The 22,999-nt window shown below is 45.1% G+C and overlaps 4 protein-coding genes across 4 annotated transcripts; 3 read left to right on the top strand and 1 right to left on the bottom strand.

Moving 5' to 3' along the window:
• Positions 1 to 42: 42 nt before the first annotated feature.
• Positions 43 to 1,871, top strand: PtA15_4A671 (uncharacterized protein; the record flags this gene model as incomplete). The annotated part of the gene is made up of 5 exons (XM_053168579.1): positions 43 to 223; positions 984 to 1,095; positions 1,354 to 1,447; positions 1,524 to 1,632; positions 1,726 to 1,871. 5 exons carry the CDS (start codon positions 43 to 45, stop codon positions 1,869 to 1,871), a joined length of 642 nt encoding a protein of 213 aa, XP_053019774.1.
• Positions 1,872 to 9,637: 7,766 nt separating this feature from the next.
• PtA15_4A670 (uncharacterized protein) lies at positions 9,638 to 9,907 on the top strand (the record flags this gene model as incomplete). Its single annotated transcript, XM_053168578.1, has 2 exons — positions 9,638 to 9,785; positions 9,849 to 9,907. The coding sequence occupies 2 exons, from the start codon at positions 9,638 to 9,640 to the stop codon at positions 9,905 to 9,907; spliced, it is 207 nt and encodes a 68-aa protein (XP_053019773.1).
• Positions 9,908 to 19,808: 9,901 nt separating this feature from the next.
• On the top strand, positions 19,809 to 20,827 carry PtA15_4A669 (uncharacterized protein; the record flags this gene model as incomplete). The annotated part of the gene is made up of 4 exons (XM_053168576.1): positions 19,809 to 19,817; positions 19,898 to 20,214; positions 20,375 to 20,414; positions 20,516 to 20,827. 4 exons carry the CDS (start codon positions 19,809 to 19,811, stop codon positions 20,825 to 20,827), a joined length of 678 nt encoding a protein of 225 aa, XP_053019772.1.
• Positions 20,828 to 21,141: 314 nt separating this feature from the next.
• On the bottom strand, positions 21,142 to 22,327 carry PtA15_4A668 (uncharacterized protein; the record flags this gene model as incomplete). The annotated part of the gene is made up of 3 exons (XM_053168575.1): positions 21,142 to 21,480; positions 21,802 to 21,958; positions 22,053 to 22,327. 3 exons carry the CDS (start codon positions 22,325 to 22,327, stop codon positions 21,142 to 21,144), a joined length of 771 nt encoding a protein of 256 aa, XP_053019771.1.
• Positions 22,328 to 22,999: the final 672 nt, after the last annotated feature.

Genomic DNA, 22,999 nt, shown 5'->3' with positions numbered 1-22,999 from the left:
CTCGCAACAGCCAGCCCAATCCGACAACCACCTTCAAGTTTGATGCAGCCCGCGAGAACCCTCCTGGGCCTCTCCATTGCGTGCTCTCTTGACGCTCTTGACTTTCCGGAGGAACCAGGGCGATTCAACCCCAATGAGTTGGTAGTTAAAAGCTTGACAACCAACAATTGGTTTCCCCAGGTCGATCCGGTCGAGACACCCAAAGAAGTAGCCGCCATCCACCGTGAGTGAAACGCGCTGCAACTCCTTGTCGGGGGTCCTGACCGCCACGCCCCTTGAAACCTAACGTTACCGGGGCAGCTCCGACGCACAGGGAAACTTGACGCTGATAAACAAACCCTATTCAATTTCTTCGGCGTTGTGGTATTTTCCTCAAAGAAGGTGTTATTCCTTGCTGGATTGGGTGACAAATGCTCACAAGACGCTTTGCGGGTCTGTTTGCGCTTGACGCGCTATGGGAAGGATGAAACAAGCCCCTCCTACTTCAGAAATACGACACCCATTTATGGCGTCGGGCTCAGTAACCTGACATCAGGAGGCGTGGGTCGTCTTGGCCCTGGATTCCATTTGCTTTTTCAACTGGCGACAAACACTGGTTTTGAGGGTGCGTACCACAAGGGACGCGAAGAGATAAACTTACATGACAACACTTCCTGCGCCTCTCGTACCACATTGGGGGGCTTGTAGTCATGAGTCGGGGTTGGACTTGCAACAGCACGCTTCAGGAAAAATTTGATTCGACCCTATTGTTTCACTCGGCTATGTACATACGCAAACAGCAGCGGTTGGTTGAACTTGACCTTTTCAGGTAAGCAGCGCAAGCTTTATTCTCCCCTCACTCCTGCTCCCCACATCAATGTCTATAATCAGTTCCAGCCCTTTTGCTTGCTCAAGCAGTGGTAAGTTGTCCCTCATTAAACTTCTGTGCGAGCTGCCGATCCCTGATTCTCTCATGATTGCCCTGTGCGTCCGATTGTCTTCAGGTGATTCAGACAGCGAAAGGGGTGCCGCCCAATCAGCCGCCATCAAATCAACCAAAACACCCGTCGCGGTTTGCCCTCAACCCAAGAAGGCCATTCCTGGACAGCAGGCAAAGCGGAACCTGCACTGCCAGCATATTTGGCTGGGTTGAAGTCATCCCAGTTTAACTGGGATGCACTCAACCAATTTAAACTTGGTTGATCTCAACCAATTAAATATAAACGCAAGGGGGGTACCTTGGATTTATATTTCATCAGTTGAGATCACCCAAGGTTAAATTGGTTGAGTGAATCCCAGTTTAACTGGGATAACCTCAGCCCAGCCAATTATGCTGGCAGTGCTGATTACCCGTCCCGCAACGCGTTGCGCAAGGTTTACGGCGGCCAACCTGTCGGCGCTGATGCTGAATTCATCGGCCCCAACCCTGCCGGATGAACCAAGCAAGGACGCGATGACCAAGCCAAGCGTTAGTCCCTCGACTCACATGCTATACCTGAGTTCCTCTGCTGAATGCTGTGAGATCATCCCTCCCTAAAACACAGGTCGTGGTGGTGTCCGTGAAAGACGTGGGACCAGAGGCCGTGGTCCCCGCTGTGATCATGGTAAAAGACGTGATGAGCATCCCAATCGCCAGAGCACAACTGGAAAATAGTCAGTGCCTCTTCATACCCCATTTGAGCTCTCTCAACTGGAATTGACTGGCCGAATTGATGCTATCTCCTGCTTCTATAACAATAACAACAGGAAAGATGCTGCTGGATGGGGTGTTGAAGAAGGCAAACAAGAGCTGCAAGCCAAGACTGGAGGCTTTGGCAATGCTATGGTACATGGAAATTTTTTCTTCATATTGCTGTGGCACCGCGTTTGCAGTCCGCATCCTCAACCACTAAGCCTGCTTGATCTCAAAAAGGCTTCCTTGACCCCTGGGAAAGCTGACCATGGGTCGGTGCTGTAAGTACATTTGATTGTATGCCTTGTTTGCTTGCATACCAGAAGGCCGCGGCCAATGATGCTGACACAGCTGCCAACAGAGTGTCACCAATTGTAGCCCAGACGCTTAAACAATGGAGATATTGTTGAATCTGCTGATGCCCTCATTACTCTCCATGAAATTTGATTGTTTTTAAAGGGGGATATTTCTACAAAACTGGCCAGTATCCCACACAATGATCAACTCTCAGTTGTCCATGCTAAAGCCATACACATGGTGGCTCTGTTGAGAATGTTTGGCCCTGGCCGATTGTTTTGTAGTTATTAACTTTGCTCCCAAGAAAGTATTTTTCATGATACACTGGGCCCAAAGCAAAGGCAATGTGCACACATTGGCATTGCCTCTGTTTTTGGACCGGTGATATTAGCTAGAAGCAGTGTGATTGTCCTGAAGTGTAATGATGCTCTGATGGTCACGGAGGGAGACAGCCCAAAGCGGTGAGCTTGCAACTCTGTCTGAATGCCAGTCACATATGTCACATGAATCTAATACAGCAAGGGCTGTCTTTGCAGGCATGACACATGACTTTGTACTTGTCCCCCTGCCAAATGGATCACAGCAGACACCAATTCCACTTCCTGCATTCATAGAAAGGGGGAACTTGCTGCTGCCTGCTCATTCCCCTCCAATCCATTCTGGCTGGTGCTTGCCATGATTGGCTGCACCACAGATTCTTTCCAAAAGTGAGGGGAGAAAGGAGGTGGGCACACTCTTTCTTTTACCAGTAGTAGAGAAGGACAGCTTGCTTCATTTTTGCACAGTATCAGGTCTAACAGAAAGGCAATGGCTGATTCTTTGAATAATATTTTATGCAAGAATTGATGTGGATGGTGGATTTGAGTTTTATTTCCAAGCCAAGATGATACAATGTCTTAGTATTATGTAAAGGCCAAGATTCACCAAGTCAAACAATTTTAATTACTAACAGCTTTTTTGTTGCATGGTTGGCATTTATCTTAAAAGTTGAACTTGTGCCTGATAACTGACATGCACTTCTAATAAATCATGTGAAAATAAAACACTTCTCACAAATTTATCTTGAACAGAGACAAATTTATCCATTAGACCCAGCTATCCAGAAACATATTGATTAAAAATCTCAATGACTTTGTTCCACTGGTTCATTAAATGGGGACTCCACATTTACTGTTACAACATTTCAGAGGGGGCTGGGGTGATACATACAGATGGCTGGTTACCAGGGCCATGAAGGACCTGGGAGTGCAGCGGCGTAGCCGCCTTGTACTCTAGTTAGTCTTGAAACATTGCCTAATTGGGTATTTTTTGGTGTTTCTGCCACTGTATCTCAACCCGCAATGCATGCGAATGATTTCATGATATTGATACCATTATGATAATACATGTTGAGGTATTACTTTGGGTCAGCTCTTGACTATGAAAATCCCAAAATGTGGCAGCTACATTCTCTTGAGTCTCAAAATGCCACCAAATTGGGGTTTTCTTTGTGTTTCTGTCACCATATCTCAACCGGGAATGGTGATCATTTCATGATAGTGGGACCAGAATATTCATCTGTTCTCAAAGATTATTTTGGTATAGCTTTCATGTATGGAAATGCGCAAATGGAGCTGCTATAGTCTGATTAGTCTCAAAAAATTGCCTAATTGGGTATTTTTTGGTGTTTCTACCCCTGTATCTCAACCCGCAATGGGAAGGATTTCATGATATTGATACCATTATAATAAGAGATGTTGAGAGAGTAATTTAGGTTGGCTCTTGACCATGAAAATTCCAAAATGTGGCAGATACCTTCTCATGAGTCTCAAAATATCACCAAATTGGGGTTTTCTTTGTGTTTCCGCCACTATATCTCAACCGGGAATGGTAATTATTTCATGATATTGGGACAAGAATATTCATCCATTTCCAAAAATTATCTTGGTATAGCTTTCATGTATGAAATTGCCAAAAAGGAGCTGCTATAGTCTAATAAGTCTCGAAATATTGCCTAACTGGGTATTTTTTGGTGTTTCTACCCCTGTATCTCAACCCACAATGGGAATGATTTCATGATATTGATACCATCATGATGAAAGGTGCTGAGAGATTAATTAAGGTCAGCTTTTGACCATCAAAATCACAAAATGTGGCAGCTACAGTCTCATGGGTCTCAAACAATCACCAAATTAGGTTTTTCTTTGTGTTTCTGCCACTATAACTCAACCAGGAATGGTGATAATTTCATGATATTGGTACCAGAATATTGATACATTTCCAAATATTATTTTGGTATAGAGTTCATGGATTGAAATGCCAAAAAGGAGGTGCTATAGTCTAATTAGTCTTGAAATATTGCCTAGTTGGGTATTTTTTGGTGTTTCTGCCACTGTATCTCAACCCGCAATGCGAATGATTTCATGATATTGATACCATTATGATAAGACATGTTGAGGGATTACTTTGGGTCGGCTCTTGAACTTTAAAATCGAAAAATGTGGCAGCTACATTCTCTTGAGTCTCAAAATGCCACCAAATTGGGGTTTTCTTTGTGTTTCTGTCACCATATCTCAACCGGGAATGGCGATCATTTTGCAATATTGGAACCAATATATTCATACATTTCCAAAGATTATTTTGGTATAGCTTTCATGTATGGAAATGCCCAAATGGAGCTGCTACAGTCTGATTAGTCTCAAAATATTGCCTAATTGGGTATTTTTTGGTGTTTCTGCCACTGTATCTCAACCCGCAATGGGATTGATTTCATAATGTTGATACCATTGTAATAAGAAATGCTTAGCAATTAATTTGGGTCAGCTCTTGACCATGAAAATCCCAAAATGTGGCAGCTACAGTCTGATGAGTCTCAAAATATCACCAAATTGGACTTTTCCTTGTGTTTCTGCCACTATATCTCAATGGTAAATGGGGATTATCCCAAGATATTGGTACCAGAATATTAATTCATTTTCAAAGATTATTTTGGTATAGCTTTCATGTATGTAAATGCCCGAAAGGAGCTGTTATAGTCTGATTGGGCTCAAAATATTGCCTAATTGGGTATTTTTTGGTGTTTCTACCCCTGTATCTCAACCCGCAATGGGAATCATTTCATGATATTGATAAAAGTAAAGTGAGGGATGTTTGAAGAGTAATTTAGGTTGGCTCTCGACCATGAAAATCCCAAAATGTGGCAGATACCTTCTCATGAGTCTCAAAATATCACCAAATTGGGGTTTCCTTTGTGTTTTCGCCACTATATCTCAACCGGGAATGGTAATTATTTGATGATATTGGTACCAGAATATTCATCTATTTCCAAAGATTATTTTGGTATAGCTTTCATGTATGGAATTGCCCAAAAGGAGCTGCTATAGTCTGATTAGTGTCAAAATATTGCCTAATTGGGTATTTTTTGGTGTTTCTACCCCTGTATCTCAACCCGCAATGAGAATGATTTCATGATATTGATATCATTATGATGAGAGGTGCTGAAAAATTAATTGGGGTCAGCTCTTGACCATCAAAATCACAAAATGTGGCAGCTACATTCTCATGGGTCTCAAACAATCACCAAATTTGGTTTTTCTTTGTGTTTCCGCCACTATAACTCAACCAGGAATGGTGATGATTTCATGATATTGGTACCAGAATATTAATACATTTCCAAAGATTATTTTGGTATAGAGTTCATGGATTGAAATGCAAAAAGGAGCTGCTATAGTCTAATTAGTCTTGGAATATTGCTTAATTGGGTATTTTTTGGTGTTTCTGCCACTGTATCTCAACCCGCAATGCAAATCATTTCATGATATTGATACCATTATAATAGGAATGTTGAGAGAGTAATTTAGGTTGGCTCTAGACCATGAGAGTAATTTGGGTCAGCTCTTGACCATGAAAGTCCAAAATGTGGCAGGTACAGTCTGATGAGTCTCAAAATATCACCAAATTGGGGTTTTCTTTGTGTTTCCGCCACTATATCTCAACCGGGAATGGTAATTATTTCATGATATTGGGACCAAAATATTCATCCATTTTCAAAGATTATTTTGGTACAGCTTTCAAAGAACTCCCATGCTGCACTGAGATATTGTGGCAGAAACACCAAGAGACTACCAAATTAGTGATATTTGGCAACTGATCACATTGTGGCTGCTACATTTGGGGGTTTTGTGGTCATTCAAGGTACACAATAAATCTTTGAGGGCATGCGAACATTTTGGTACCAATATAATGGAAGAACTACCACGCTGCGCTGAGATATAGTGGCAGAAACACCAAGAAACTACAAAATTAGTCATATTTGGCAACTGATCACATTGTGGCTGCTACATTTGGGGGTTTTGTGGTCATTCAAGGTACACAATGAATCCTTGATGGCATGTAAACATTTTGGCACCAATATCATGGAAGAACTCCCACCCTGCGCTGAGATATAGTGGGAAAAACACCAGAAAACTACCAAATTAGTGATATTTGGCAAAGGATCACATTGTAGCTGCTATATTTGGAAGTTTTGAGGTCATTCAAGATACATCATGATCCCTTGGGGCCATTTGATCATTTTTATACCAATATCATGGAAGAACTCCCATGCTGCGCTGAGATATAGTGGCAGAAACACAAAGAAACTACCAAATTAGTGATATTTGGCAACTGATCACGTTGTGGCTGCTACATTTGGGGGTTTTGTGGTCATTCAAGGTACACAATGAATCTTTGACCGCATTTGATCATTTTGGTACCAATATCATGGAAGAAATCCCACGCTGCGCCGAGATATAGTGGCAGAAACACCAAGAAACTACCAAATTAGTGATATTTGGCAACTGATCACATTGTGGCTAATACATTTGGGGGTTTTGTGGTCATTCAAGGTAAAAAATGAATCTTTGAGGGCATCTGATTATTTTGTTACCAGTATCATGGAAGACCTCCCACGCTGGCAGAAACACCAAGAAACTACCAAATTAAATGTTCACATGCCCTCAAAGTCCCAATCTGTACCTTGAATGACCACAAAACCCCAAATTTAGCAGCTACAATGTGATCTGTTGCCAAATATCACTAATTTGGTGGTTTCCTGGTGTTTCTCCCACTATATCTCAGCGCAGCATGGGAGTTCTTCCATGATATTGGTATAAAAATGATCAAATGGCCTCAAGGGATCATGGTGTACCTTGAATGACCACAAAACCCCCAAATGTAGCAGCCACAATTTTATCAGTTGCCAAATATCACTCATTTGATAGTTTCTTGTTGTTTCTGCCACTATATCTCAGCGCAGCATGGGAGTTCTTCCATGATATCTAAGTATATTAAATCCACACTTTTGTGGAAATTTGGATCATGGGTTCACCCTCCTCCTTTCCCCAAAAGGCCCCAAAAGGGGCCCAATAGTGGTGCCAAGGCCCAATTCTGCTTTTCCCCATTTCCCATATTTTCAGACAGGAGTATGTTTGACTTGACTGCCGTGAAAATTTAAATTATGTTAGATTTTCAGTCAGAGAAAAGGGGTTCGATGTGGTGAGAGTTTCAATCTTGAGGGGTCTTGAGATTGGACCAAGGAGCAAAGATGGGTCTGAGTAGTTTGGGCTCTGACTTGATGATTTGATTTCAAATACAAGCAGAGGAAATATGTAGTCACCACTAGAGAGCCCCCTTGCAAGATCCAAAGGGGGCCTAAGTGACAAAACAAACAAAACAGACATCTCACATGAGATGGAAGGAGAGATAGACACATGTTAAAGAAACATTAACATGTAGAAGGCATTGTAACTTAACAATGGAAAGAGAAAATACACATCACAATCTTGTGATGGAAAGCATCAATAAATAATTGATGGAAATAAATACCACATCACACATTGTGATGGAAGATGATAGATTAAAAAAAAAGGGGGGGGGGGGGGTTAGGGCATCACTAATCAGTGATGGAAAAAGGAAGACTGTGAGCGAAGAAGATGAGCCAGTATTCTGACAAATTAAAGTCCCCAAACATAAATGTCTCAGACTGATCCCCCAATCCATGAACCATGAATGAAAAGGGACCGGGGTTAACCCCCTCTGCCTGTTGCAAATGCAAGGGGATGGAGGAGGGCAAGTGGCGTGGGTAAAAATGGATTTCTACCCAGGAGATTTTGCTCAGCCTGCGCAAGCGCAGCAGGGGAGGTGAAAGTGTTGTAAAAAAAATTTCAAATTTCCTCAGCCTGGGCAAATGCTAAGGGGAGGTTATAATCCTTTTCTATCCCAGGGCCACCACAAAGGGAATGGCATGGGTCAATTGTTCAGCCTGCGCAAGTGCAACAGGGGAACCAAACTTGGTATTGTGAACCTCCCGCTGTGGAACTACTCAAATGGGAGAATAGAGCTGGGAAGGGAAATGTATAACTAAACTAGTACTAATGTAAGCTATGCCAAGGATGCTGATATAAGAGCTGCCTTCCTGACTAATACTACTGGGGATGAGTGTAACACTGAGAAAAAGAAGAAAGGTGTGGCTTTACTACTATAATCTTAGACTGACTAATACTATGAGCTGACTACTTGTACCTGTAGGGTATGAAGAGGAGTGGAGGAGTAGCGGGGGGCAAAGAGCAGGGGGATATATTTCTGGTATGTATGAAAGTGTATAAGATGTGTGAATGGCAATGTTATCTAATGGTGTGGTGAAATATGTACTGATGAAGGTGTATCTAATGGTGTGGTGAAAAGGTCATACAGGGTGTATGGAGTAGAAATTCAATGTGGGGATACAACATATAGAGGGGAGTATATATGTGAGGAAATACAACAAGGGGAAATCATGATGAGCACAATGTGACAAGGTCTGAAGATGAGCAATGATGAAATGTAGTGATGAAGTGAAGTAATGATGAGCACTATGTAATGTAATGATGAAGTGAAGTAATGATGAGCACTATGTAATGTAGATGAAATTTAGTAATGATGAGCACTATGTAATGTGTAATATATGTAGCTATGGTGATGATGACTGGAATATGTAATGTAGATGAAATGTGAGAAGCAGGAAAATACAAATGAAACTGTATATGCTAATAACTTCTGATCCAAAGGGAATTTCAGGGTGGTATGAGTGAGTGACTAGGGGTAAAATGAGGTGTAGAATCTGAATCTGGAATAATAATGATGGATATGTGAGGGATATGTATGATATGAGAATGGTGATATGAGTGGGAACAGGGTTACCACACCGCCCCCAGCAAGTGCAAGGAAGGGAGGGGTTACACAAGGAGGTCAATTTCAACCTGCACAAATGTAAAAGGGGAGCTTGACCTGGGGGGAGGAGGAGCTCACCCAACAACCCCTCTATTTATCTTTGCGACCAACCCGTCACCCAACTGGTGCCCACAGATGATTGGTTTCAGGACTGCCTGAGACAATTCCAAATATCCCCCGTCCACAAATCGGCTTTGAAAAAAGGGGATTGATTCATACAGAGTTTTCCACTTGCTTCAGCCGTCTGCTCGCCCAACGCCTCACAATTAACGCGCCACTATTATGGCCTCATGTCATCAGGTCATCAACTCATGTACACAGCAGGGCAGATCCAGAAAAGGCAATGCAACCAAATGGTTTCCCAGCCATGCAGGCGCCCGGAAGGACGCCACGGTGACCCAGAGTCGCAGTGACGCCCTTTGTGGCGTACACCAGGTGGCCACCAAAATTCCTGGTCCCCCCATGTACGTCATAGAGCCGACACCGGCCGCGGCGCAATGGGGACGCCGGGGTGGACTGCCACGGCGAGGCTCCGGCAGCCACAACGCCCATCGGACTGTCACACTTGTGGCGCCCTGGGGTTGCAAGCGTCCCCAAGGCGCCATCACATGTGGGTGCCCTGGGGTGCGTCACATCGTCAAATCAATTCCTCACACGCCTCAACGGCGCCCAGATGAGGTATGGGCCTGGGCAGGGCCATACCACCATCGATCCGGCCTAGCTGCGTCATAGGGGGAACCCTTGAGGCCGCTAAAACATGTCTTGCGGTCGACACAGGGCTAATACATAGGGCACGCCCGCTTGAACTCACTCAACGTGAGTTGAAGCGCTTGTTTCTTCCAAGTTTTGCCTCATCCAACCCAGCTCTGGCACCTCGCCCGCACAGCAGCCAATCCAACCAATAATCCACCAGCCCCTTTGCGGCCCGGCCCATCTCATTCCGCCGCAGATCCCTGCCATGCATCCTTTAGGCACTCCAGCCTCCAGGTCAGTGATCTTCCCTTCTTTACTGGCTACTTGAAAACCCAACTGAATTTTCTTTTGATGTTTGAGCTAGATTGCACCTGCAAGGAAAATGTGTACTATTGTAACATATGTCCCCAATCAGGAGGCACAAAGACCTGGTCAAAGCATGTCCTGTCTGCTGCACACAAAAATCAAGTCCTGTGCCGCAAAGAATTGAGGCGGCAGAGTGCACTTGCTCCCGCGGAGACTGCATTGCGGCCCTATAAAAGCCAAAAACAACAACAGGGAAAGGAGGAGGGTGAGCCCATGATCCAAATTTCCACAAAAGTGTGGATTTAATATACTTAGATAATATGTTGAACGGATTTACTGCCCGCACTGCGAAAAACTTGTCGCGCACTGTGGGGGTCGGCAAATTGACGTCGCGGCCACAGTGCGCGGTAGCTCAAAACACTTCGCGCACTGCAAACACAAAACTATGAAATTCTCACTTTTTTTTCTGCCCACAGGCAGAGGGGATTTTTCCTGCTCCTCCATCAAATTCTTGGTGGATTTGGAGCCCCCAGCTGGACACAAAAAAAGGATGAAAAATAAACACAAAAAATAACCTGAGTGCAGGCTTCCGGGCCCCCGGGAGCGCTCCTCCAGGGCTTTTAACCTGCCAAATACTCACGGATCGGGTACACAGCCCCGCGAAAACAAAGTTTGAGGGCAGAAGCTCCGGCTGCCTTACCAATGGCCGGCACAGCCCGGTCATTGAGCGGCGTCTACACACTGGATCCCCCGATGACCGGCCAGGTGCAGTGCAGATTACCGGTCATCAAGGAGAATATGTACTCCTCTCGATGACCGGGTTGCTCCGGTCATTGGAAGGAGCACATACTTTACTCAATGACCAAGTCCACCCCATTCATGGAGAGGAGTAAACACTTGCCTCGATGACCGGGTCCGTTCCAGTCATTGAGAGGAGAGAAACACTCCTCATGATGGCCGGGTCCGTTCTGGTCATTGAGAGGAGAGAAAAACTTCTCTCAATTACCAGAACAAACTGGTCATTAAGGGGAGGATGCACTCCCTCTTGATGATGTCCAGAATAGCCCCTCAATGAACGGGTGCGCTCTGGTCAATGAGAGGAGCCGGACCCGGTCATCGAGGGCAGTGGTTACTCCTCAATGACCGGCGAGGGGAGTATGTTATACTCTCAATAACCGGAGCAGACCCGGTCATCAAGGAGAGTTTGCACTCCTCTAAAAGACCGGGTCTGTTCCGGTCAAAACACTTCTCTCAATGACCGGAACGGACCCGGTCATCAAGGCAAGGGTTTACTCCTCTCCATGACCGGGGTGGACTCGGTAATCGAGTAAAGTATGTGCTCCTTCCAATGACCGAAAAAACCCGTTCATCGAGAGAAGTACATATTCTCCTTGATGACCGGTAATCTGCACTGCACCTGGCCTGTCATCGGGGGATCGTGAGTATTTGGCAGGTTGAAAGCCCCGGAGGAGCGCTCCCGGGGGCCCGGGAGCCTGCACTCAGGTTATTTTTTGTGTTTATTTTTCATCCTTTTTTTGTGTCCAGCTGGGGGCTCCAAATCCTCCAAGAATTTGATGGAGGAGCAGGAAAAATTCCCTCTGCCGGCTGGCAGAAAAAAAAGTGAGAATTTCATAGTTTTGCGTTTGCAGTGCGCAAAGCGTTTTGAGCTACCGCGCACTGTGGCGGGGACGTCGAGTGGACGCCCCCTGCAGTGCGGGACAAGTTTTTTGCAGTGCGCAAAGTACATCCAATGTTGAAATAGTATTCACACAAGTAATTTACTTGATGCTGCAAAGGTTTGGGGCACTTTGGAGCACAATGGCTAAGGTTTTGGTGTATTTCTTTTGTAGTAAATCCATCAAATTAGTCCCACATTGCACACCCCAGGAATGGGGTGTGCTAATGCCGTGCAGTTCAACATGTGCTCTTGAGAGGCCCAGTTTTGGTGGGCTTTGGGCGCCCCAGTGAGAAGTTATAAATTTTTCTTTATTATTGTAATTTTTGGTAAAATTACATTTCCGACTCCCATTCTACGCAGAAGAATTAAATTCTGACTCCTAAAAATTACTTTTTGGGAGTCAGAATTTAATTTTTGGGAGTCAATCAATCAAGCCCCTTTTACAATATACCATGGAATTGTCATATATGATATTCTAGAACCTGAGATATTTTCAAAATATCTGGGCACAAATATCCTGGGAGAGGACTTCCTAAAATTATCATAAATATATGGATCCTGCATCTGTGACTGGGGTTGCATTGGGGCAAGGACTACGGACGGGTGCGTGATGATGGTGTGGGCTTGGGGCTTTGGAGTGGTTGAGGCTTGAGGGGGCAGCGGCAAAGCCGCCGTGTACTCTAGTTGGTATAAAAATGATCAAATGGCCTCAGGGGATCATGGTGTACCTTGAATTACCTCAAAAACTCCAAATGTAGCAGCCACAATGTGATCAGTTGCCCAATATGACTAATTTGGTAGTTTCTTGGTGTTTCTGCCACTATATCTCAGCGCAGAATGGGAGTTCTTCCATGATATTGGTACAAAAATGATCAAATGGCCTCAACGGATCATGGTGTACCTTGAATGACCTCAAAACCTCCAAATGTAGCAGCCACAATGTGATCAGTTGCTAAATCCAAGTTTATTAAAACCACAGTTTCACAGAAACTGACTTCATGGGTTCATGCTGCATTTCATTGAAATTGCAGGCAGAAGAAATTAAAAGTTGGAAATTTGTGTTCCTTAAGTTTAAAAAGTTTAAGTTTTTTTTTTCAGTACAGAGTTTATGGTTTGTTTGAGTTTAAATTATTGTTTTTGTGTGTTTTGATTGTGTTCAAATGTTTTTGTTTTTTGTCAGCTCAAACTTTAAATGTTTTTGTGTTGTGTGTGTGAGTTCAAAGTTTAAATTTTCTTGTTTCGTGTGAGTTTCAATTTTAAATTGTTAAAGTTTTGTTTGGGTTTGTTGGAATTTTTGTTTTTGAAATCAAGAAGGGGCATACTCAAATGAAATAGGGGGCCTTCAGGGAGGGGGTGGACAAAACCAGATCCCCTGGGGGGACAAACAGCTTCCCCCCAGCCCTTTAAGTATCCAAACAAGCTCACACACCCTGGGCCCTAACATCCTTGAAACCAAAACTTGACAACTTGGTTGTCAGGGCCCTGCGGCCTGTACAGGCCTGTACACACTCATCCAAGTGTTTACAGGTCAGCTTGAGAGCTTTAATCCTCCAGATGACCAGTCAGGTGGCTGTGAGTAGTTGTGTCCCCACTTGCCGGGGAGGCATCCTCCGCGAGGTTTCCATCTCGTCTCAATGCCGGTCTGTAGTGGTATTGGGCTCACACCTCTCGACAGCCGGTACAGACCGGCATTGAGAAGATTCACTCCTACTCTCCGATGACTGGTCTGTGCCGGTCATCGAAGGGAGTCATAGCTCTTGATGAGCGGTCTGTGCGGTCATCAAGGGAGGTAACACCTCTTGATGACCGGAACAGCCTGGCATCAAGGAGATTCATACCTCTCAATGGCTGGTCTGCACCGGTCATCAAGGGGACTCCGCAGTATATTACCCGTCGATGGCCGGTCTGACTGGTCATCGAGGGGTCTCTCACCTCCCAAAGACTGGTTGGACCGGCCATCGAGGGGTTTCACACCTCTCAATGACTGGTCAGACCGGCCATGGAGGGGTAACACACCTCTTGATGGCCGGTTGGTACCAGTCATTGAGGGGTCTCACACCTCCCGATGACCGGTTGGAGCGGCCATTGAGGGGTCTCATAGCTCTCAATGGTCGGTCGGTGCCGGCCAGTGCCTGCCATTGATCTCTCACCTCCCAATGACCGGTTGGACCGGCCATTAAGGGGTCTCACACCTCCCAAAGACTGATCTGTACCAGCCATTGACGGGTCGCACACCGCTCAATGACTGGTCTGTACTGCTCATTGAGAGAGTTGCGCATTAGCTGGTCATCAAGTGGGGTGTGCCCTGCTTGATGACTACTCCAGTTCATATTTGCACACTGGAGTGCAAAGCCAAAATCAAGGTGGATTGCATCCCATGTTGGTGTATTTTGGAGTGCCCAGGCATGTGCTCCAACAAACATGGAGTTCAGAGTAAAATAGGCCCTCCAGATTTTTTGGAGTACCACCTGCCTAACCCACCCCCCCAAAGCCAAAGCTTAGTACAAGTTTGGATTACATTGAGGCTCATGGTATTGTTAATTCAGAGAATAATTTGACATCAATTCAAAGGTACATCTACAGTTGCGCGCGGCATTCTACTGTACAGAGCTACCCGCAGAACTTGAAACCCCGACTGGGTTGGGGGTCCAGCACTCTAACAGAGTATATTTTTGGAGTCTACAGGGTGTGTAGATTCCAAATCTAAAGTGGCAACAAATTTGGTCCAGCCAATTTTGTTTTTTTGGTTTGTTCAAGGCCCATATTTTGGGACCCACCTCCCAAATACGGGCATAAGTACATATTTATGGGCTCCTAAACCCATACTTATGCCTTCTAGTTGGCACCAAACCCACACATAAAGGCAGAAAATTTCATGCAGTGCTCTCAGGAGTGTCTGGTGTGTCTAAAACCATAGCTAGGACACCATACCATGTCCCAGCCGCCCAAAAATACGTGAAAAAACTGTATTTTTTAGGTTTTGGGCCCCAGCATTTGGGACCAGCCAAAAGCCTTGTACAGTGGAATGCTGCACCCAACTGTAAAGCCTAAAGACCAGCCTGAGAAAACTTGAGAATCTCAATCATAGAAGTATATTCCATCTCCTTGTGGATTAAATAAAACTTTGAAAACAGTACTCTGGTCAGATCAATGTCTACAATCAAGTAATCTCTTTCCAAAGTATGTATGTATATCCTGAGGAAGAGGATTTCAACTTTCAGACTTAGGCTAGGAGTGTAATTGTAAGGACTCCGTTTGAGTCCTTCACTGGTCGTCGTTGAGGGGCACAAAAGACAAGGCAAAAGCCTAAGAAACCGTCTGGTACCAACGTAGGGGCTGTATTGCAGGTATCTAGCCGGGAGAGAGTGAAGCTCTCTCATATGTAAGTGCAACTAGATCATAAGGGAATGAGAAGAATGAAAGATAGCTTACCTAGCCGGGAGAGAGTGAAGCTCTCTGCCGGACTAGGGAAGTAGCAGGAGGAGACTAAGTACTCTTGTAGCTTATGTAATACTTGTAATAGCTCTTGTGAAAGGTTATTGTGAGACTCCAGGGATGGGGGCTTACAGTAATTGTGGCATCATAATAAATAGACAATCCAGAGAGTATTGTATGAGTACCACAAATATTCCATAAAGCTTAGATACTGGGACCTGGGAGTGCAGCGGTGAAGGCGCCTTGGCCTCTAGTATCACTAATTTGGTAGTTTCTTGGTGTTTCTGCCACAATATCTCAGTGCAGCATGGGAGTTCTTCCATGATATTGGTACAAAAATGATCAAATGGCCTCAACGGATTATGGTGTACCTTGAATGACCTCAAAACCCCCAAATTTAGCAGCCACAATGTGATCAGTTGCCAAATATGACTAATTTGGTAGTTTCTTGGTGTTTCTGCCACTATATCTCAGCGCAGCATGAAAGTTCTTCCATGATATTGGTACCAAAATGTTTGCATGCCCTCAAAGATTCATGGTGTACCTTGAAGGACCACAAAACCCCCAAATGTAGCAGCCACAACGTGATCAGTTGCCAAATATGACTAATTTGGTAGTTTCTTGGTGTTTCTGCCACTATATCTCAGCGCAGCATGGGAGTTCTTCCATGATATTGGTATCAAAATGTTCAGATGCATTCAAAGATTCATTGTGTAACTTGAATGACCACAAAAACCCCAAATGTAGCGGCCACAATGTGATCAGTTGCCAAATATCACTAATTTGGTAGTTTCCTGGTGTTTCTCCCACTATATCTCAGCGCAGCGTGGGAGTTCTTCCATGATATTGGTACAAAATTGATCAAATGGCCCTAATGGATCATGGTGTACCTTGAATGACCTCAAAACCTCCAAATGTAGCAGACACAATGTGATCAGTTGCCAAAGTTGACTAATTTGGTAGTTTCTTGGTGTTTCTGCCACTATATCTCAGCGCAGCGTGGGAGTTCTTCCATGATATTGGTACCAAAATGTTCACATGCCCTCAAAGTCCCAATTTGTACCTTGAATGACCACAAAACCCCCAAAAGTGGCAGCTACAATGTGATCCGTTGCCAAATATCACTAATTTGGTAGTTTCCTGGTGTTTCTCCCACTATATCTCAGTGCAGCATGGGAGTTCTTCCATGATATTGGTACCAAACTGTTCACATGCCCTTAAAGATTCACTTTGTACCTTGAATGACCACAAAACCCCCAAATGTAGCAGCTACAATGTGATCGATTGCCAAATATCACTAATTTGGTAGTTTCTTGGTGTTCCTGCCACTATATCTCAGCGCAGTGTGGGAGTTCTTCCATGATATTGGTACAAAAATGATCAAATGGCCTCAACGGATCATGGTGTACCTTGAATGACCTCAAACCCCCCAAATGTAGCAACCACAATGTGATCAGTTGCCAAATACCACTGATTTGGTAGTTTCCTCGTGTTTCTCCCACTATATCTGAGCACAGCGTGGGAGTTCTTCCATGATATAAGACACCTTACTCAAATCTGGTACAAACGTTAAATCAATCTCAGGCCTAGTAGAAATTTAGGATATTGGATATGATGAGTCACGTATACAAACCATTAAATTTGGACAAAATTGATGTAGCAAGATATATTGAGACTGATTGTTTTTCTGTTTTTTTTTTTTTTTTTTTTTTGGAAAGTAGATTTCAACACTTCTGCAAGGTTCAAGTGACAATAATTCATGCCTCCCCATTCCTCCTCCCCCCTTCCCCTCCCTGCCTGACTTAACAGACTATTTTTTCTCAGGAATAATTCACATGAGTATGTAAAAATGACTCTTTGATCTGGCAACAAAATGAAGCTTTTACTATGGTTGAAAACTAAGAAAGGAGGAAATCAAGAGAAAGAGAGATGATAGAAGGGTTATGATGTTGCAGGAAGGAAACAAATTAAAGGGAAATTTCAAAAAAAAAAAAAAAAATGATCAATATAATTTGATCAATATATGCCATATTGATCAATATATGCTTTCCCAAATTCATCCATGTTTGTAGTGACGGCCGTACGTTTGTGTGACACAGTTCCGCAGCTAGCTTGCCTGCAGACAATCACACGAGTTGAACAAGCACCACCAAAGACTTCACACAACGTATCAGCCACAATAAGACAAAAAACTAGTAAATACAACCAGATATGGTAAAAAACAAGCACCACAGCTTCCAACTACACATCACTCCTGTTCCGGCCAAAATTTCATGATACAAAACAATAATAAAAAGGGCTAGTCAACATGCATTGATCCGGTCCCGCTCGGGCCTGGTTGACCACCGGTTTGAGGGTTTGCTGGGCTTGGTTGTGGAGCAGGTGCAGGATTTGGGGCGCTTCCAGTTGGTCCTGGTCCAGACTGAGGATTTAACGTCACAAGGCTTTCCATTCCTTCGGCAAGATCTTTGATGTTGGAAGGGGGCACTTGAGAGACTGTATCTTGTTCGAATTTACACAACCAATTTTTCCAAGCATTGGAGTAGCAATTGGTGGGAAGATTGCAAGGGACTCCATTAATACCCTGAGTATGACCATGAGAAGACTTGAAGCTTCCATAGACATTATTGTTCACTGATTTTGTCTTGTGATGTTGAGCTTGAGCAATAACCATCTTGTCAAGGCCATGGAGAATGGTTGTAAGTGAATCGGACCGCCACATCACGAGAATTTTGATTGGTTGAACCAAAGCGCTTGCCCCCTCTTCAATATTGGAATGAGTATCCTTATCCGCAAGGACCACAGCGAGTTGATGATTGTTGGGGTACAGCTTTGCAGCCATTGCACATCTGTTCTCACAAATCTGGTACATAGTGAATATCAGTGCCGCTGCTCTACTCCACGTTTTTTTCTAAGGTACACAACTTACTTTCTTGCGCCATTGGGTATACTGGGCCCTGACTAACCTCGACTTTTTATCAGATTTGAATTTTGTCACGTCCACACTGCCAAATTTCTGAATTTCTTCACATTTGCCACAGAGCCATTGTTGAATGATTGCTGGTGCCTGAGCTGCCTCTTCCTCACTTATCTTCATTGTTGTACTGAGCCACTCCACAGACTTCTTCCCCATCACCTCTATCACCGCCAAGTTCCAAGGAGAATGGTCCATCGGCTTCACCGTCCAATCAAACGTCATTCTGGAAATTCCTGCCAAAGCATGGGCTCTCTCCACGTCCCCCCTAGTCTGAGGGCTGATTGGCTTGCCGCCTCAAAGTTCACCCTTTTTAGGAGCAGAGGTGAATGGAGGTGGTTTGATATTCTTACGGATTTCAGATTTGGCTTGAGCTACAAAGTAATCTTGTTTGAGAACTGGTTTGTCTGACAGACTGCAAAGAATACTATCAAGCTGCTTCAAGATGAACTGAGCACGCCTTTCAATCCAATACTAGGCTTCCTTCTCATTCTCCGAAGGTGGTGATGGAAAATCTTGTGGCTTATCCGGACCACCAAGAAATGACTTGATGAAAAACTGAATCCCTCGAGAGATTGGCTTGAAATGCTGAATGGTCGTAGTCCTCTTGGCTATAGACTTCACACGGCGCTATGTTTGTTTTTTTCCTGCAGCTTCTTTGGCACTTGACTTCTCCAGTCGGGACTGCTCAACAATAAACTTGGCCGAGAGCTGTGGGTCTTGCGGCAGCGATGCTGGTTGAGATGATGTGTTGGAGGACTTGCCTGCACCCAGAATTTCATCAACCAACAGCATTCAGTTTGAAGAGAGGATACTATGGTTGACTCACCCTGGGCCACTGTACCTTGATCTGTTTCCATCGGAGTTGCGCTAGCTTGAACTTTGAATTTGGGAATGAGACTGGCAACAACAGAGGCAATCATTTCTTTGTCTTTTGAGAGAGGCTCTTGGGATTTATTGGCATTGTCTTCACCAATAAGGACAGGGGCACCAGTACCTCCAGAAGAGCTGTTGGTTGGGTTGCTGGCCATGATCAAGAATGGAAGAATAACAGACTTTGATTTCGGAATCTATCATACACCAGGATAAGGTGCATCTTTGCATACAAACCAGCCCCTGCTACCCCGTGTCCTTCCGTCCCCAAAAGAGATGCTCACCTCGGACTCTTGATTCGTTACATACCCCTCCGGAGCTTGGCCAGCTGGTGATTTTTCCGACTTACGGGTTCAATCAGGCAAAGCCCCAGGTTTGATACAGCAGGACCTTCAAGGTGAAATTTAATCTTTTCTCGGAAGTAAAAATTTGATTTGAGATTGATCAAAACCCGTTTTTAACCAACTGTTCCTCATTCTTCCAGGTTCGACTCCAAATTTTCCTCATTTTTGGTCCAAACTCGTATCTTACTTTGTATCTTAATTGGAATTATTCAGCTCCCAAACAATTTCATATTGTTGATGTTGAGGGTGGGATTGATGCAGGTGGGATCGTTGTACATGGTTTTTTGTTATGTGTTGGCCAACTTTTGCGTTACAACGGTCAGTAGGAAGATGGCAACGGTCAGCAGGAAGATTGCACAGACATACTCCAGTACTTTAACTGATTAGATTCTGCAACATTGCTCCATACTCCTCTTCAGGATCCACATCCGGTAGCACTAGATTCATTTGCAACCCAGAGTCCCCCAACCACTAGACTGTATGTCCACGGCGTATCTGTCCATCTGCCTGACTTCTATGATACTAATCCAACTCCACCCATGGTCTCCGAGCTTGGCTCATTCTCAGAAACTCACCAAAGCTCACAATCTTCACATATCACCTCACTCCTCCCCAATTGCGCACTCAATTTCATCTCCTCCTTTCGATTCTTCAGACCTCATCCCAGAATCGTTCTCAGTCTCTCCACACTACCCATCCTCATCAGTTACCATGTCTCAAGCGGGGCTCTCCGCAAGTGCCTTCAAGCAAGAAAAAAGACAAATCATATGTGAATGCTTCTTCAGTTCCTCTAAGAGCGTCTCATCTCTTGTCTTTGTTCTGCCCCTCATTCTTCATCTCTTGTCTTTGTTCCACCCCTCATTCTCAATATCTGACTTGTCTTGATTTTTTTTCAGGAAGTTGGCCAAGTTGCTGAGCATCAGGACTGACTATAGAGTGAGTATTTCAATTCCACCATTTCTTCATCTTCTTCATCTCCTTTGGTGTATTTTTCACCATCCCATCGGCAAGCCTCTGCTTACGATGTTTCTCACCAGAGTGATTGGGAGGACGTGTTTGGCTTTAGCCCTGATTGCACTAATCCATCTTGTCCGGCAATCCAGCTGTTGGATGCCCGGCCGCTCAGCATTGTCCGGAGAGAGACCACTCAGCCACCAACTCCTGGCAGTCCCGTTCCAACGACCAATGGAACTCCAGCGCCTACTATGACCAATCCAGGTAGTCTTTTTACCTCATCTCTCACCACATCTCCTCCTAGTGGCGGCGCAATGACTGGTCAACCTGGAACTCTTGGCGCAAACAGGGCCCCCAAAAATCTCGGCTCCACACCTGAAATGGGTGCTTGCTGAGGGTGGGGGGCCCGGTGCGCCCGGGTCAGCAGGGTCCGGAGAGGAGGACGAGCCTTGGGGCGCACAACGTGTGGCTCCCCCGGCCTCAGTCGTGAAGACTTCCTCTGGCGAGACGGCCGACGATGACAAGGAGGAAGGGAGGGGGGAAGGACTGGAGTGACAGCCCTCAAAGATGTCGCAGACTCGGCGCCGTTCTGGGAGCCCCAAGTGGCAATGCTGCTCAGCTGACTACGCCAATAGGCGTTGGCTTTGCGCTTAGCTTGATCCTGCTGCGTCAACTCAATCTGTTTCTGCTTGAGTGGTCGACTCATGACTTAGTCTGCAATGAGCTTAGAGCGGGCGGTTTTTGCCTGCTCTTCCGTAGTTGTCTCCGGCAACGATGGTGGTGTGCTAGTATCTTTTGGGGATTGCAGACTGGATGACAAGGCTGTGGGGGGTACTGCAGAGGTCTTGCTGGCCTGGACACTCGCGATTGTCTTGCTGGTCGGCCCTGCTCCACTCAAGGAGCCATCCAATATTGCGAGTAGCTGCTCGGCCTTCGCTAACGCACTTGTGGTCCCCGCAACGTCCGTCACCGTCATTATGGGCAAGGCTACTGGGTCCGTTGGCGCAGATGCAGATGCTGGAGCCTTGAGTTGGGCCGGAGGAGGAGGCTCAAGGGGCCGGGCAAGGGCAGGAAGGCGCCGTTGATGTCCGCAATGCCCACAAAGAAATTATCTAAATATAATCAACAAGATTCAGTCTTGCTGCTGCTGCTGCTGCTGCTGGTTGTGGTCGTGGCCGTGATAGTTCCAAGAGGCTTACAGGGAAAAACGGAGACTAGGTTGGGACTGTATTCCCAGACATTGCCGCGATCATTGTGGTATTGACAGGAAAGATCTGGTGGTTGATTTCTGTGTCATACCTGAGTTCAATATTGGCAGAATTTCAGTAGATTGGCAGGTGTGAGAAGCAGGGGAATGAAGCAGATGTACTGCCGCTTTTGTCCCAACTGAGGATCCGGTTGCCGAAGATTTTGCCTGTCGGATCAATAATCTTGCAGACAGCATCCGCATATGTCTGGTCCCCATGGTATAGACGTGCATCTCATACTTATCTGCCGGGGAATGTAGGAAGTCTGCCAAACCAGGACTAGGGCATTGCTCAACTGCTTAGTATTTGATGGAGGAAATGGAGCGGCTATGTTGTGTCGGGCTTGCTTGGACAGGGGGTTGAGAGGACCAACCGTTGTTTGAGATTGTAGTAGCAGCCCTTGTTGGGCAGGTTGGGTGGATCATTGGACTGGAACCTGCTGACACCCTGGAGTGCCGGCCAGTTGGGGTTGGTGGGGTCGGCCATCCACTCGCCCACGGTTGGGTTGACGGTGGCATGGATGATGGTCTGGTCCAGGTCAACAATCAGTAAGAGTTTCTGGGCCTTGAGCAGGCGCGTCCGGGTCTCTGACTCCAGTCTTTGTGCCTCCAAGACAGACACGGTGAGGGTGGATGGGCCGTGGGACATGGGGATGCTTGCGCGGGAGTTCTCTGAGATGCCGGTATGGTCCCCACTGTTGTTGGTGTTGGGATGTGAGGGTCAGCAAGGGGATGGATGTGTTTTCAGAGGGGCAATGTGAGGGCTGGGCTACTATTCAGTTCGCTATGTATAGGCTATGAAGATGATCCAAGAGGATATCTCGCCGAATGCTTGAATAGTATCCTTAACTCTAATGATTTATCGCAGAAGTGCGGATTGAACCTCGAATGTAATATAATGATGTTTGTATAATATAAGATTTTGATTTGTTGATAATGGTTTTCGAGGAAACAAAGACAAAGAATATCTCGATGAAGAAAAGAAGAAAAGAAAGAGGGAACAAGTCTTCAGAGTCGAAGGAACATAACCAGAAACAAAAAGATGATCCGATGACGACATAGCGTGAAAATACAAATGACAAACGAGATCGAACCTAATTAATCACAATGAAAGCCTCCTTAATCACAAAGAGTTCTGCTGTCCGATCAAATTAGATTAGTCAGCGCATGACATAAGAAGTCGATTAACAGAGTCCTCCGTTCTTATCACAATAATCCACACGAGATCGTTACAAAATAAGGTCTCCCTATTACCCTGAGACGTTTTCCTTCGATGAAGATTTCCCTTTTGTTTTTTTCTTTCTTCTGCTTAGTCGAATTA

The sequence above is a fragment of the Puccinia triticina genome, chromosome 4A (assembly GCF_026914185.1).
Source record: "Puccinia triticina chromosome 4A, complete sequence".
Taxonomy (NCBI): Eukaryota; Fungi; Basidiomycota; class Pucciniomycetes; order Pucciniales; family Pucciniaceae; genus Puccinia; species Puccinia triticina.
Note: the sequence above shows the minus strand (reverse complement) of the source record. Positions and strands in the feature narration are given on the sequence as shown.